At 34.2% G+C, this 17,083-nt stretch overlaps 3 protein-coding genes across 4 annotated transcripts; 2 read left to right on the top strand and 1 right to left on the bottom strand.

Moving 5' to 3' along the window:
* Nucleotides 1-964: 964 nt before the first annotated feature.
* Nucleotides 965-3,182, top strand: LOC125209024 (6-phosphogluconate dehydrogenase, decarboxylating 2). The gene is made up of 2 exons (XM_048108604.1): nucleotides 965-1,063; nucleotides 1,588-3,182. The coding sequence occupies exon 2, from the start codon at nucleotides 1,596-1,598 to the stop codon at nucleotides 3,051-3,053; it is 1,458 nt and encodes a 485-aa protein (XP_047964561.1). The 5' UTR covers nucleotides 965-1,063; nucleotides 1,588-1,595; the 3' UTR covers nucleotides 3,054-3,182.
* A 7,175-nt stretch (nucleotides 3,183-10,357) lies between these two features.
* On the bottom strand, nucleotides 10,358-13,872 carry LOC125210017 (protein SOB FIVE-LIKE 1-like). Of its 2 annotated transcripts, none has more exons than XM_048109592.1 (4): nucleotides 13,373-13,872; nucleotides 12,552-12,665; nucleotides 11,999-12,418; nucleotides 10,358-11,069 (listed from the first exon to the last, which is right to left on the bottom strand). In XM_048109592.1, the coding sequence occupies exons 2-3, from the start codon at nucleotides 12,610-12,612 to the stop codon at nucleotides 12,039-12,041; spliced, it is 441 nt and encodes a 146-aa protein (XP_047965549.1). In that variant the 5' UTR covers nucleotides 12,613-12,665; nucleotides 13,373-13,872; the 3' UTR covers nucleotides 10,358-11,069; nucleotides 11,999-12,038. The 2 variants fall into 2 exon arrangements, with proteins under 2 accessions (XP_047965549.1, XP_047965550.1); XM_048109593.1 differs by having other exon boundaries at nucleotides 12,552-12,659.
* Nucleotides 10,517-11,477, top strand: LOC125210016 (RING-H2 finger protein ATL78-like). The gene has a single exon (XM_048109591.1). The coding sequence runs from the start codon at nucleotides 10,517-10,519 to the stop codon at nucleotides 11,144-11,146; it is 630 nt and encodes a 209-aa protein (XP_047965548.1). The 3' UTR covers nucleotides 11,147-11,477.
* Nucleotides 13,873-17,083: the final 3,211 nt, after the last annotated feature.

Raw genomic sequence — 17,083 nt, 5'->3', positions numbered from 1 at the left:
AAAAAAGAGGGAGCCGATGAGTGGGGGTGTACGATTGGTCTTAATTGTGGATTAGATAGATACTATATGTATTTTAACATAATCCGTGGTGTATATACTAATAATGGTCTTATTTAAATGTTAATGTTAAAGAATAGTATACTTTAAATATTTATAGAATTTTAATATCAAGAAGATATTTATATTCTGATTTCAAAAAGTAAATTAATATATTTAACAATTAAATAATAATATATACTAGAAAACAAATAACTGTAAAAAAAGAAAAATCGAAAAGAAAGCAAACATAAAAGAAACGTATTTATATACTGATTTGAACCGTAACTATACACACTAAGCAATTAAAATAATAAACAAAAGTATAAAAAAAATAGAAAAAGAAAGCAAACATAAAAGAAACGAAAAGGAATTACATGGAGCATTCAAGTTCAATTTATCCAAGATATTTAATGACTTAGTTTGTTATGTGTGCACAAGGGTATATTAGGCTCAGAAAAATTGATACTTTTAAGATGAACTAATTTCAAATAAATTAGCATTTAATGTACTATATTTATTACTCCCTCCGTTCCATTGAAGATGATCCACTTTCTTTTTTTGTTTGTCCCAATCAAGATGACTCATTACTTAAAATGGAAATTCATTTATCTCTATTTTATTCTCTCTCTTACTTTACTCTCTCCACTTAGCACACATAAAATCTCGTGCCGTCCAAAAAGGAGTCATCTTCCTTGAAATGAAAGGAGTAATATTTTAAATTTTATGACCAGCCACATTATGGTCATTTAGTATCGCTATGCTATCATAATCTATCAGTAGGCCTAGATTACTAGCCTATCACCAAAACTCAACATTAAGAAGGCCCAGTCTATATTTAAGCCCAAAACAATCAATGCGGCCGGTTAATTTACGGTTGCTATCTTGCAGGCTAATAATGACCATCTTTGCCTCTTAATCTCTAAAATTGGATACCATAACTTGTTAGAGAAACGAGGCTGCAAATTAAAATTTTCTGGGTTCTCAGTTTTGGAGGTTTTGGGACATAAATTCAGCTTCAGGAGAGGTAAATCTCGCCAAGACTGGATTTTTAGAGTTGGATCATATAATTTGATTCTTTCATTTCTCGACTGTATTCTGCTCAGCTAATGCTCTCTTTAGCTTATCAACTGTATAAAGTTAGTCGATATTCGAAATGGAAAGATTACATGTGTTTCTGTTAACTGCGAAGCTATCAGTTTTCTTCTTGTTTTTGTATTTTCTGTGAATTTATCTTTGATTGGAGTATGGGGTTTCAGTTTGAACTTAGATATAGCGGTTGTATTTCTATCTTACTCCTTATTGTTTATTCCTTTTCTTGTAAATCCTAGTGCAGCAATTCCGATCTAGAAAGACTCTAGTCTGTAGCTTTAGAAAAAAGTGTAGTTTTTTTAATCGGTTTTTTGAAGGATACCTGTTTATCTATACCTGTTAATTAAATTGTAACGTGTTGGATCACCATAAGATCTTAGTCAGCTATGTAATGTGCTAATCCAAGTATGATTTCCCAGTAAAAATAAGTTGTGGCGTCTTTTATTTGTTTTGAAACAGGAGAGAAAATGCCTAAACCAACAAGAATTGGCCTTGCTGGTCTGGCTGTGATGGGTCAAAATCTGGCCCTCAACATTGCAGATAAAGGATTCCCCATCTCTGTTTATAACCGCACTACTTCAAAAGTTGACGAGACCGTTGAAAGAGCTAAACAGGAAGGAAACCTCCCTGTTTATGGTTTTCATGATCCTGCCTCCTTCGTGCAGTCAATCCAAAAACCCCGTGTGATCATCATGCTTGTCAAGGCTGGTGCACCGGTTGATCAAACTATAAAAGCCCTTTCTGTCTACATGGAAAAAGGCGACTGCATCGTAGATGGTGGCAACGAGTGGTATGAGAACACTGAAAGGAGAGAGAAGCAGGTGGCTTCGATGGGTCTGTTGTATCTTGGGATGGGAGTCTCCGGTGGAGAAGAGGGTGCTCGTCGTGGACCCTCGCTCATGCCTGGTGGTTCTTTTGAAGCATACAGGTATATCGAAGATATTCTTCTCAAAGTGGCTGCTCAAGTCCCTGATAGTGGCCCGTGTGTCACATACATAGGAAAAGGAGGCTCAGGAAACTTCGTCAAGATGGTTCATAATGGGATTGAATACGGTGATATGCAGCTGATTGCAGAGGCCTACGACGTCCTGAAATCTGTTGGGAAGCTCTCGAACGATGAGCTGCACCAAGTGTTTTCAGAGTGGAATAAGGGTGAGCTTCTTAGCTTCTTGATTGAGATCACAGCTGATATCTTTGGCATAAAGGATGATAAGGGGAATGGGTATCTAGTAGACAAAGTCCTCGACAAAACAGGAATGAAGGGTACCGGAAAATGGACAGTTCAGCAAGCTGCTGAGCTCTCCATTGCAGCTCCAACCATAGCTTCATCTTTAGATTCAAGATTTCTCAGTGGACTAAAGGAAGAAAGGGTTCAAGCTGCCATTGCTTTCAAATCTATCGGGGTCAGCGACATCCTCTCTGACCAAGCAGTAGATAAGCAAAAGCTGATTGATGACGTGAGGCAAGCACTATACGCCTCAAAAATCTGCAGTTACGCCCAAGGAATGAATCTGATCCGTGCTAAGAGCATTGAAAAGGGATGGGGTTTGAAACTTGGCGAACTTGCTAGGATCTGGAAGGGCGGCTGCATCATACGCGCTGTGTTTTTAGACCGTATCAAGAAGGCTTATGCTAGAAACCCGGATCTTGCTAACCTGCTTGTGGACCCAGAGTTTGCAAAGGAGATAACTGATAGGCAATCCGCTTGGAGGAGAGTCGTCACCCTTGCTATCAACTCTGGTGTCAGCACTCCTGGTATGTCTTCGAGTCTTGCCTACTTCGACACGTATAGGAGGGAAAGGCTGCCGGCTAACTTGGTGCAAGCTCAAAGGGACTACTTTGGTGCTCACACATATGAGAGGACTGATATGCCAGGTTCTTTCCATACTGAATGGTTCAAAATTGCAAGACAGTCCAAATTGTGATTTTCTTACATTAATATATCAAATTACACTCTGCTATTATAGCTCACCCTTAATAATGTTTGCCCATGTCTGGCACTGATACAATTGTCAATTATCAAAAGAGTATAATTATCAACTCTTAGCACTGCATACCTTTCCATTCTAGTTATTTGAATTTGATGAGCTGAATCTTCGTTTTTATTGTTTTTGTTTTGTATAATTATCTAGATGTTGATTGATTATTGCTGCAAGTTGAAAAAATTTGTGTTTCACTTAACAATTGCAAGTTTGTTCACTTTGTCTTTGTTTACTTAAAATAGAAAAGTCCAGGTTTTGTTGATGTGATTAATGTTGATTGACAACTAAATAGTTGTCCTTACTACTCTATTTACGGAGTATTACTAGTTTATACCAACAAGAATGTGGATAATATGAGCTTTAATAAGATACGTAGAAAGATTTTTGGTTAATAAAAAATGTGTCCAATATTGGGTTAAGATGGTGGACTCGTGAGTCATTTTTTTTTTAAATAAAAAATATTGTAAAAAATTATAAGAGGAGATGTTCAAAGCGAGAAAATTGAACATTCTTTGTAGGCGCCTCAGACCGTTTTCAATCGTTTACATCAAATTCAAATCCATTTATGAGTATATGTCACACTAAAAAGTAATACTCCTTCCATCCTAACTGAGTTAAGTCATAATTTTTTTGCACATAGATTGAGATATTGTGTTGAAAAGAAAGAGAGAGGAATAAAGTATAAAAGATAAAGAGAGAGTAAAATAGGTAATTGAATAAAGTAAGAGTAATAGGATATTTTGTTTTTTTTAAAAAGAAAACGACTCAACTTACTTGTGACATCCCAAATAGGAATACGATTCAACTTAATTGGGACGGATAGAGTAATTTTATTCCAGTCATTTATGCTAAACTCAAATTTTACACCATTTTTTAAGTATGTCTCACAAAATTTTTGCATTAGAGCCATGAGTTGTTCCGTAGAAAAAAGCAAAACTGCAATACACTTTGATAAGTTTTCTACACCAAAAATGAAATTCAGTGTATGGTTGAAGGCAATTGCTGCATCATTGTGAGGTAAACTTTAACTTTGAAAAATAAATTAACTATTATCTAAACTTTAACTTGGAAAAATAAATTAACTATTGCCTCGACATGGATTTGTTTCGTTAATTTGTTGATTTGCTTTCATCTTTAGGTGGAAACTAGAACAAATATAAAAGAAATGTTTTAAATGAAAAGTTTCACCAACAAATATGTTCCATCAACAACAAAATGATACCCCCAACTTTAAAAGATTCCCATTGTTCTTGATCCACATCACAGAATTTATAGCCAAATGCGATTGCAGGATACACAAACTTTTTTAAAAAATGCGAATTCATTTTTTCACAGAAAGTAACTTTATAGTGATTTTTACGATAGAGTTCACTCCCTTTTTTTTAAGATTGTGATCCAACTCCTCCCACTTAAGGTAAAGTTTATCATGAAATATTGCAATGTGTCGTTTGTACGGCAAAGTACACAAACTAGATGACATGGATGTAGCCACTAGTAGCTTATAACAAAAGAATTATACCCCATTGCTCATTTTCAATTTTTTCTCAAATGGGCAAAATTATGGATGTTATCCAATTTGAAATCTAGTGCGGTTTATCATGCTGCAACGCAGCCGCTGGCAGGGGCGGACGCAGAAATAAATAATGATAATGGCTGAAATTTCTAAATTTTGTTTTAAAGTATATTTTTAGATATTTTTTTAGAATATATATCGGGGCTTTTACATAATAATTTGTGTTAAACTTAGATAAATTTAAAAAATTATAAAAGTAAAAAGGTTAGAAAATAAATTTATTAAGGGCTTTAGCCCCACCCTTATTATACATGTGTCTGCCCTTGACCGTTGGCCACACTAGACTGCCCACGCCTCTAGCACGTCAGGACCGGATGGCACTGCAAATTCTCATGGTCCGGCCCATTTTGTGATGTTGTTATAAGTATTTATTGAAAAATATTTTGTTTATCGTGTATAGTGAGAGTGGCTCCTTAACCTCGACCAATCTTAGCAAAAGAAGTTAAAATGAATTATGAAATGTCCACACTCTAGATTATATTGTGCTCCTCTATGTCGATTGACAAAGAGTTATCAATGCTACTATAATTTTTCAAATTAATGTGGCACCGCACTCCCACCTCTAGTTTGTGTGTCTCATATGTATGTATGTATATGTGATGAGTGAGTAAGAGCATTCTCAAAATGTGTAAAAAGGAATGTGCAAATATCAATCAAGATAGATTTATTGGGATATGGGACCCTTATTTTGCTTTTGATCACGATGTTAAATTCATGAATTTGAGTCTAATCAAACATATATAATGCTCATGTTTATGGGATGAGATTATTTATTATATACTTTTGCATGTTATTTCTATCAATGAGTCTAATCGAAATCATTTGGTTTGCAATTTGCATGTTTTTGAGTAATAATATAAGTTTAAATATTTTAATAGTACTATTTATGTAATATAAATAATTATGTGCTGGTGATAATATAAAATTAAATAAAGCATCCACTTACACACAGCTGATCACATGCTATAGGCGACTGCTGCTTTAGTTAAAGATCCTCTCCTGATTCTTGATAGTGCAACAATATAAATGGAGCACTCAAACAGATGTTGATTGCATTTGTGTGTGTTGTGCTAAAGTTTATATATATATATATATATACATGTACTTTTTTCATATATATTGATATGGATCAGTATTGAACAGCAGAAATAAAATGTGCAACATATTTTTTAAAAAATGTACTACTATAGTAGCCTTAAACACTAGTTTATAAATTATAAGCCAAATTGTTTCTCAAATTTAGTGTATATAGTACTACTGATTTTGGCCAATAAGTTATTAGAAGCAAGTGGGTCAGGAGATCTAAGTTACTTGGACACTAATATTTTCACCTCATGCATAAAACAGTTTTAAATTGCGAAGAACACGTGAGTCTATATCTTATTAATCGTCAACGCCGAAACACTAAGATTAGTTAATTACTTATATTGTCTGAGGAGATCGTTAAGTCGGTAATCCCTTTAGAATTAATAGTATTATTTTTTCTGTAGTTAGTGTAGTCCAGCCCAGAAAAGGATAGGATCTCATATATTACCCATGTTAATTTGTATACTACAAGATTGCTCGATTTGCAAGATCATATCTCAGGATTAAATGTGTGTTATGTTTGATTAATAAGATTGAATCCCACAACTCAATCTTAGATGGATAATTAATCATAACCAACTCCCTTTAACTAAATAATTTCACAACTTAATCCTGATTATATATTGGTGCTATTTTATCCATGAAACCGAACACCACATAGGCACATATATAATATAATTACATGCAGTGATAACAACAAATCAAGTCTTAATCTTGTCGCCTAATTAAGATATTAATCGCATATGACGTTAATATTGATGATATATATTCAACTTTCACACAGGATCGACCCATTACTTTATTTAATATTTTGCATCTATTTTATTTTCTAATACTATTCATCCACTGTGCATGGACGAATCAAGGAAGGGCATCAAGACTTTGATTATTAATACTAGTAATATTTTAGTTTTCAAGAAATTGAGTATAATTTCTCTGATTACTTATTTACATTTTGCATTAAAGCTTATTATTGTTCAGCCATTGCAATTGATTTGAGATTTAGCGTTATATTTTAAAAGTATATATTGATGAGGATGAGATGATAGAAATTAATATTTTCATTTTTTTCATTTAACTTATAAGGCGGCTGATGCAGGGAATTAAAGATAGACAGGTGAGAATCTAAGAGGATCTAAAGATTATTAGTCGACGTTTCTTTAATTACACACCACAACAATTAACAATTGTAAGCTCAACAGGGATTAATTAGGATATTGATTCGATATACTATGATTTGGGGACCATTTTTACACTTGCAAGTCTGATAAATTAATGTATAGTTGTAAAAGGGCCAATAACAGAAAGGAACTATCTGTAAACATAAAAAGCGTGATAGCAGTCATATGAATATCTACGTGGATTTGAGATTGCAAGTTGTTTCGAATTTAGTAGTATGTGATGTTTAGAGAGAGCCAACATGTACTTTAAAGTTTAGATTAGCATAATTGATAGACATCAACAATAATATAACATCTAAGTTAGTATCACAAAAGGAAATATCGCATGCCGGCTGCCGTTATTTGAGCATGTACTCTGACATCTGAATAAATAACATGTGTAAGATCAAATACTATAATGTACTTACGTAAGGGTGGGAATACGGATATCGGGTATTGGATTTACCCGTATCCGACCCGATATCCGCAGGATTTTGGATACCCAATATCTAATTTTATGGGATTGGGTATGTGATTGGGTATTGAAATTTGAGATAAATCAGGTATTGGATAACCCGAATGGGTAACGGGTATTACCCGAATATCCAATTTATATTATTTAAAAGCATTTTTTAAATTAGTTTAGTCGTTTAGCAATGTTTGCTTCTATATTTTGCTTATTTGTTTAATGACTTTTACGTATTGCACAACCAACTCATGTGGTTTTTATATTTTATTTAATTATTTTGACTTTTGAATTATATTATTGGTTGCTTCTACAGTTATATTAAATGTGTACGTCCTATTATTTTACTTACATATTGCATAACCAATCCCCAAAAATATAATCATATACTTTTAAATAAATGAAACATTAAAGATATTAGTCAATTTAAATATTTCTATATTTATATTAATATATAAAAATTTGAATTTTTAATTAGTTATTAACACATGTAAAGAGTCGGGTATTTGGGTACCCGATACGTCCGGGATAAATATCCGGGGCGGATATTGGAGTACCCGAAAATATATCGGAGCGGGTTTTGGATAGACATTTCAATGATTTTTGAGTTTGGGTACCTGATTTTTTCGGGTCGGATATCCACATATACTCGTATTCCCACCTCTATACTTACGTATAAATGTCAGTATCGTTCTATTGCCTTGACACATTATCATATGATTTATTATAGTCGGAAATAGGTGACTTACTATTTCACTTTTGGGGTTGGAAAGTAGACAATATACATTGATTCCTAAATCTCTTTTTACCTTTGGCCACTTTCGGATATTTTAATTTCAATACCTAACTACGTCCTTTTTCATTTCTTTAATTACACTTTTACTATGTAACATAGTCGTGCTTTGGTGAATGGAAACAGAGTCGATAATGTTTGTGAGATTTCCCAAATTTAAGGGGATGTTTGGTTTTAGCACTTTCCATTTAATGTACGAACTAAACACATAGGTCTTGAAGAAAGGTGATGATTCTGATATAGTGAATCATTTCAAATTCTAGAGTTATTGGTGAGGAAATTAAATTATAGTAGTATTATATTTATCTGATTAATTTTATTTCATTTCATTTATTTAGATTAATATTTGAATTTATGAAAAAGAGGCTTGTTTTCTTGAAACAAACATATCTATAGTATTTGCGATAATGGGATTGCTTTGATTATTGTTGCACTGAAGAATGAAGGCATTAATTTTGCAGCTCTACTTCATAGTGGAATCTCCAAGAGATAAGGTCGAGTTTTGTATATTAAGTTTAATATTAGGTTGACCTATGGTAAGTAATTAAAGCGGTACGAGGGAAACTTTTTTTTAAACCAAGAAAATACACTTTTTTAATACCACTTTCTATATCATAATTGATATTGTGGCCATTTTTATCAATAAACTAACACTAAATTTTGGATGTATGCGTCGGCAAATTCTAATTAATACTATTTGATTATTAAATAGTTAGAGTTTAGAATTTAATGTTTTAGCAAATTTAATTAACTCCAATTTTGATTAATTAAGCAGAAGTACCCCAGAGACGTCTGGTGCCAACATATGTGGACCCCCACCAAGAAAAATTTGCTAAGGAATGATTAGAGGGATCGAATTTAACGAGGTTAAGAGGTGACTACATTAATTAAGCCGAAGGGCATTTTCAGTGGGACGTCAGTCCCATTGGACTTCCCAAAAACACTTTCTGTCATATCATAAGGACATCCTACTGCATTGCCACGTCATAAGTACATTCCACTATACAATGGCGGACATCCTCAAGGACATACCGGCGGACATCTCCAAGGACATACCGGCGGACATCCACAATAATAAAAATTCACAAATTCACAAATATACAATTTATTACAGAATTCAAATTTTGACACGAGCCGTATATATAGAGTTTTTTTTTAAAATAAAAATAAAAATTCGAAACGTCCGTCGTGGCACCGCAATGGCGGACGTCGCCGGAAAGCCGCGGATGAGAAGTGTCTGCAGCCGACGTCCGCATCCGCCCCTCCCACGCCTAATGGTGGATGTCCCACGCAGACTTCTTACACTACGGTCCGACGTCCGCCGGATCATCCGCAATAGCGGATGCTCCAAGCCATGATCAAAGATTCAAATCCATATGTGAAAATTCGGAAGTAGTAACATTAATTGTAAGGTTAAAGATATTATTAAGCCCAAAATGCAAATTCAAAATTAAAATTTGGAGAGAGAGGCTAATCTCCACTCTGGCATTTTAAATTATAAAACTAAACTTTTTCGAAGAAAAATTAAATCTTTTCACTTTCATAAAAAATTAAATCTTTTCACTTTCATAAAAAAAAATTAAAAGCATTTCTTAGACCTTTCTTGATATACATGGACCCCACCTGATATGGTTCTTATCAAGATAATGTTTATTCCATGTGGCGACCAAAGAGTGGATCGGACCAGACTTGATTGTACAGCCCATTATAAAATATGGGTTTTTTCTTTATTTTTGCAAATAGCCCATTACAGTAATCAGTGGTCTAATTATGTTCAATAATTAGAAGAAAATTTTCGTAATTGATGGTATTTAAAGTTTCTATCAAATGATTAAAATTTAAGCATATAGATCATGAGTAATCATATTTCTATGAAAATCGTTGTATACTTTGAATTGAATTATATATTAGTATTGTATTGGGCTTACAATGGAGGAGTACAACTTAATTGGGAAATCTATCTGATATAGTATTAATGTACAGTACAAATTCAATGATCTTGGGCACATTCAATAAAAATAGGGAATAGACCATTAGCAGAAGCATTCCCTACTAATAGAAATTCTAGCACTTGTTTTGTAGTCTTGATTAGAATACATCAGTATATTAGTATTTTATACACAAAACACTTAGTTTGCGTTGGAATATAATGGAGAAAACCATGAGAAGGACAGTTGATGCAAATTATTAAATTAGAAACATTATCAAAATCCAGAAAAGTTGCATCCCACCAAGGTGAACTTTTTCCCCAGTATAAAAACATGCATCCACCTCCAAACCAAAAAAAAATCTTAAATCAAACCAAACCAAACCACACCAAAGCAAAAAATGGCTGCTGCATCAACTTCTCTCATCACACATTCAAGAAGGCTTCTCCTCAACCCTCTCTTCCTCAGTCCCCCCTCAGCCCCCCCACCCTCAACACCGACGCATCCTCTCAGAGACACCAGCAACTTCGATGCAAACGTGGTGATGGTGCTCTCCGTCCTCCTCTGCGCCTTGATCTGCTCCCTCGGCCTCAACTCCATCATCCGCTGCGCTCTAAGGTGCTCCACCCTCGTCTCAGCCGACGCAGAGGGGGCTCCAGCCCCCGCTGCCCGGCTTGCCAATACCGGGATTAAAAAGAAGGCCCTCAAGACATTTCCCATCATTAGCTATGCAGCTGAGCTGAAGCTACCTGGCTTGGACACCGAGTGCGCCATCTGCCTCTCCGAGTTTGCACCCGGGGAGCGGGTGAGGGTGCTGCCTAAGTGCAACCATGGCTTCCACGTCCGCTGCATTGACAGATGGCTTGGCTCGCACTCCTCCTGCCCCACCTGCAGGCACTGCCTCATTCAAACCTGCCAGAAGATTGTAGGCTGCAGCCAGTCTGCTTCCACACCTGTTGTGAATCAAGAAGTTGCTGTCAGGATTGAGCCTCTGAATCCAGAAGGTTTGATTAGGAATCATGGGACTTAGATAGGAATGCAATCAGTTAGTGATATGTAATTAACCTTCTATATTTTGGGGGAAATGGTGGTGGCTAGTGGTATTAGGTGGAAAGTAGCAGCATTGTGCACTAGGTTTTTGATGGGGACAAAAATCAGTGTAGTCCAAAGTGTATATATATGGTCCTTTCAACTTTGGTGCATAGTTACTGTTTTTTCTAAATTATTGCTAGTGATTGTCTTTTCTTGCTATTGGTGGCTGAATTCAAGTTGCAATGACTAGGATTTGGAATGTGTGAGATGAACAAGGCTTATTCTGTTTAGGTTCCCTTCAACAGGCCTTGACTGCCATTTGAGCTTCCCTTGAATGTGTGCATCTTAACAATAGATATTGTAAATAAGGAGAGATTCATTTGTTTATATGAGTATATATTTGAAGTGCACCCACTACCATTTCAGACCATGTAAGGACAAAAACACCCTGTCATGCATATCTGTCTTGGATTCATTAACTAAGTCAACATTCCATGAGAAGGAAAATCTCTATTTTATTTCATTTTGACACCATTTTTAATCTGGAAATGGCATGATTGACAAAACACACCAAAACACAACAACACAACATATTCTTATCGGTTATCCCTGACAGGAAAAATAAGGTTTCTGTAATGAAGGATGAAATAGGTTCAACAGAAAAGCCTCAAAATCATGACAAAGTCTTTGCATTCTCAGTAACTTTACAAGAGAGACCATATCATAAACCAAAAAAATAAATAAAAAAAAGAAAAGCTAAGTGGAAAGCTCTTCAACTTACCCATTTTTTATACATGATATTGTATCAAACATGGAATCAAGAACTACAAAACTGTATCAGTATGCATACCTTCACTTAACACAAGTGGGGCTGTTGAAAAAGCATATGGTTAAAATTTCTTCAACCTTCCTGCACTGTTACCAGATTTGTCCTTTTCTCCCTTTATCTGTTTCTTCTTCTCTTCCTGTTTCTTTGCAGCCGCCTTTCTTTGATTGTTGCTCCCTGCATGGCTCAAACCCCCATGGCTTCTGCCGAGATATCCATATTGATCACTAGGACCAGAGGAAGCATCAGAGGCCATCGAGTCATCGCTATCTGCTGCTGCTTCTTCTTGCTCCACTTTCTTGAACCCTTTTCGGGCTATTTTGACATCGCCGTCATCGTCATCGTCATCTTCATTGTTCTGGTCAGCGTACTCGTGCTCGAGAAGGTCCGGGGAGGCTATGTACGTCGTCCACCCGGACTCGCTGCTGCTGCATTCCTCGCTGCCTATTTTAGAAGGATCCATTTCAGCAGGTCCAAGAACAACAAGGCAAATATATCTATGGAGGGGATTCAGAAACTGAAGAAAACAGGCAGCAAAATCTCGAATTAGAGTGGTGAGTGATGCTATTGGGCAAACCAGAATCTTGTTGATTGGGAGGTAAATGACTATGGCCCCCTTTATCTATTGACCCTTTCATGCAACAAAACCACCTTCATCATTGGAGAGGGGAGAGGTACTGCTTAGCTGTCTCTGCACAATAAATTCTCTGGCCTTTATTACCAGGAGCAACTTTACAGGTGAACTAACCTCACTTATAAAAACATAGGTCTCCTCTCTCTCCTCTCTCCCAAAGCACACAAACAAAGACAGGGACAGAGGTTTAGACCTCTTTTAAATTGGAAGATACTTTGTTTGCACACTCATAACACCTCATGCCCGGGAAACTCCCTATTCTTTACTTACTCCCCTGTCTGCTTCATAAATATAAAGCTGCTTTTGAAATGAGGATACAGATAAGGCCCACTTGCACATATGGCAAAGAATGTATAAACCCAATGATATCATATAGCTCAATGAGCCCCTTTTTTAGTTTAGAACCATTTTTATTTATCAACAGACCTTTAATTTCTGTCTTGCCATCAAGCAAGAGCAGCCTTTCATGTGAATTACACAGTCAATCCAACTGTGTTTTTGGCTTGTTCTACGGGGTTAAATTGGATATGTGAACCGTGTACAGTATACACGGTCATTTTCTCAACACAAACTGAAACAACCCTTTTATTTTGCTGCTGTCGCTGTCCTCCAAAAACACCCAAGATTCAATTTTTATTTTGTTTTTGTTATAAAATATGCTTTCCAATATCACAATTTTATAGTAGTAGGTATAATTGGGGACACAAATATTGATCAATATTACAAGAAAAAATAGTAAAATATAGTAATAGGCATAATGTTACCTCAATTGGGCATATTGCATCCTCGCTATTCTGCCATGATTCCCTCTCCTACCAAATTGATTCTTCCCTTGGCTTATTCTCTGTTTGGATTTCAGACAAGTGAGGCCCCTTTGAATTCCTCTTGCCTGTTGAATAGGTCTGCCTCGTTTCGGCATTCTTCAACTTGGGTCTTCTGGGCTCCATGTCGCGAAACACAATATCCCCCAAAATTATGATAAAGCACAGTGCTGTCTTCACTCGAAAATTTGATCCGAGATCACACCCAATTGAGTGAGGACTTGTGTCGAACACCTCATTGGCATGCATCTGTGTATAGCTGTCGCGTAATTAGGCCGACTAGGGCTTATTTGGGGATGGTGATGTTTTGCTGCGGTATCCATCTGCGTGTTATTTCATCAACATCATCACGTGGAAACGCCATAAATCTCTGCCTTCCGCAGTCCTCAATCGATGCTTACAACAGTTTCCACACACACGTCAAACGACTCGAAATTTTTTTATTTTTTTTTTTCAATTTAAAAAAAAGTACTCTCTATCTCATTAAATATGCAACATTTCCTTTTCGGCACAGGATTTTATGTATGGTTATTTTGTAAATCAATGAAGAAAAAATAAAATAAAAGAGAACAAAAAATAAAGATAGTATTATTTTTATTTTTTAAAACGTTTCATTTTTAATGGGACATACAAAAGAAAACGTTTCATTTCTAATATGACCAATAATTATTGGCTGATTTTGTTTTCACTTAACAGTATCCAAACACACGTCAAATGAAATATCTTTATTGCATGTGTTGGTGTATTGGTCCATACGGACAATTTCGCATGTCTAATTAATGATATCTGAAATAAGTACAGTAGTTATTATAAATAAAGTGTATTTTTCTAATTTATTTTATTAATTTTTTGCTTCACTTTATGTACTATTTTAGTAAAGTATTCTTATTAAAACACATAGTAATTTAGTTAAAATCTACAATTTGGTGTGCAAAAACTGGATGAAAGATGCTAATGATTCTCCATCGATTGTGAATTTTCGACTTCAAAATTTCTCCTAAAGCTCATAGCAACTCGTTTGTTTCCATGGAATATTTTTGCTAGTCTTAATAGTAAGATTAAATATAATGTAACTCTTTAATACTCTCTTCGTTCCATAGTAGTGGAGGCATTTCTTTTCGGTACGGAGATTAAGAAAAAGTTGTCTTAGGTGAGTTAAGTAAATGAAGAATAAAGTAGGAAATGAAAAAGATAGAGAGATGTAGAGAGAATAAAGTAAGAGAGAGTAAAGTAGGTGGGAAGAAATGCGTCTGACTTTTACCAAAAAAAAAGAAATGACTCTACTACTATGTAACGTATAAAAATGGCAAAATGATTCCACTACTATGGAACGGTGGGAGTAATTTATATTTGAATCTTAATATGACATGTATCTTATACTCCAGTATCTAGAAAGTTAAATAGATTAAATATGATGTAACTTAATTGATAAAAATTTAACTCAACAAACCTCAGTTGAATTCAAACCACAAGTATTTGATTCCTGAATTATTGTCAGCTGCAAAATTAGTTATAATGGGGAAATTGTAAGAGAACATCAATTTTCCAAAATCAGCATCAAAGTTTATCTCTCAACTTAATAAAAAAAAAATTCAATAATTGCTCCCCATGTGATCCCCATGTACATTCAATGTCTCATCGGATTATTCGAATCTCCATATATACTAATAGTGTAATGATTACTGTTTATCATTGTTAATTTTCCATGGGGGTACAATTCGGCGGCCCATAAATTAGTAGGACATTAATATTGTGGGTACGATTCAGCGGCCCATAAATTACTAAGCACATTAATTTTCCTAAAATCAAATCACTCTACATAATATTTTAGTCTTATATGGATATGAAAGCCCACGATATTAATGAGTGATGTACTCAGTTGGTTGATTAATTTAGCTACTCCAAGAATAATTTGAAAGCCACTATAATTATTTTGGCGGCGTAGTCAAGTCACGGCGTTTCAGTTTTACTTTGCAAGATATTTTGGTAATTTTATACTATTATTAGTATAATTTTAAAGAGTAAGTTGTATGTAAATATTCAAATTTTTAATATTTTTTTATTTTTTAAAATTCAAACACATAATCTTTGAGTTTTTTGAATTTTTCTTCAAAAATTACTATTCAATGTTAAAATTGATGTGTTCGTCAGAAATGTCACCGTGTTAAAATGCAAAAAGTATCAAAAGATGTTGTTTGAGCAATGCATGTAATTTGTTTATTAATACACGAACTTTTAAGGTTTTCTAAAATTTCTCTGAAATTTGAGATTTTCTGGAATTTCTCCAAATTTTGAGTATTTCTTATTTTTCTCTAGCTATAGATTTTTTAAAAATCATTTAATGACAAACATCTTGTTTTTTAAAATTTGACACATCTATTAATTTATACTCCTTTCGTCCCAATTAAGTTGAATCAAAACTTTTGGACATGGAGATTAAGAAATTGTGTTAAAAGTATAAAATATAATAAAGTAGGAGAGATAAAGGGAGTAAAGTAAATAATGATAAAGTATGAATGATTGGATGCTTGTTTTTTTATCAAAAAAAGGAAATGACTCCAACTTAGTTGGGACAATACAAAAATGAATACATTCACGGTCCTTGAAAAGTTGTCCACTTTTGCCAATTTAATCTGTCCGCGAAATATTGTTCACTTTACTTTTTTTTTCATTTATGGTAAATGGAGCTCATTTTCCACTAACTTATTCCACTCACTGTCTATTAGATATATAAATGTGGAATCTGTATTCCAATAACTTTTTCCACTCAATTTTCTTCACATTTCTTAAAATTCATATCGAATCAAATGTGGATAATATTTCGCGGACGGAGGGAGTACAACTCCACTTAATGGGACGGGTGGAATAGTAAATTTATAGAGGGTGAATTTTAAAAATAATAATTTATCAAAAAAGTTAAGGTACACAATGTAACATCTTTGATCAAAATATGCATCATTTTATATTGATGTATTATATTGTTATTTGCATTATAAATATATTAATTAGATATTATAGAGATTAATAAACTGAAATTCATCCATAATTAATTATTTATGATTTATAATGTTGAATATTTTTAATAAATAGATAATTAAGGGTACATGTGAACGTGTGAGTGTGTGCATGAATTAAAGTAATTGTATGCATGTAATATTTATTTATATATATGCACGTAATTATGTACCATATAATATTTATATATATGCATGAATGAATAAGAATATTAGGATAAGGACTCACTATGAGTCACACGTGTAAATTTATAATTATAAATGGAATAGAGTTATGAGGTGGAAAGAAGATAGGAAGTACACTTCTTTATTTAATATAAATGGGAGTCGGTTTATGGAGGATAGGAAATAATAAAAATAATAATCATAGGGAGGGGTGAGTTTAGCGAGGGGGTGAGTAAAAACGAGAGGGTTGGAATTGAGAAAAATTCACATATATTTTCGGTTTTGGGATTGATGGCTATGGAAAAGGAGATGGAATCAAAACTCGGTTAGATTATATGTTTAATCAGGCGTGTATAAATCACATTTTTAATTTTACATATTTTATGTGATTGATTGCTACATGGAGTATTAAATTGGAGTGAATATTTGAATTATATGATGTGAGCCTGAAATAGTTATGTGTTATGTGTTACTT

This window comes from Salvia hispanica, chromosome 3, assembly GCF_023119035.1.
Source record: "Salvia hispanica cultivar TCC Black 2014 chromosome 3, UniMelb_Shisp_WGS_1.0, whole genome shotgun sequence".
Taxonomy (NCBI): Eukaryota; Viridiplantae; Streptophyta; class Magnoliopsida; order Lamiales; family Lamiaceae; genus Salvia; species Salvia hispanica.
This window is presented reverse-complemented; position numbering and strand designations above follow the sequence as displayed.

Excerpts from the sequence above, each read along its gene's own strand:
- LOC125209024 (XM_048108604.1), top strand. The coding sequence starts at position 1,596 with ATGCCTAAACCAACAAGAATTGGCCTTGCTGGTCTGGCTGTGATGGGT.
- LOC125210016 (XM_048109591.1), top strand. The coding sequence starts at position 10,517 with ATGGCTGCTGCATCAACTTCTCTCATCACACATTCAAGAAGGCTTCTC.
- LOC125210017 (XM_048109592.1), bottom strand. The coding sequence starts at position 12,612 with ATGAAAGGGTCAATAGATAAAGGGGGCCATAGTCATTTACCTCCCAAT. Across the intron at positions 12,419-12,551 it reads TCCCAATCAACAAGATTCTG|GCAGCGAGGAATGCAGCAGC; the intron begins GTTTGCCCAATA and ends CTTCTAAAATAG.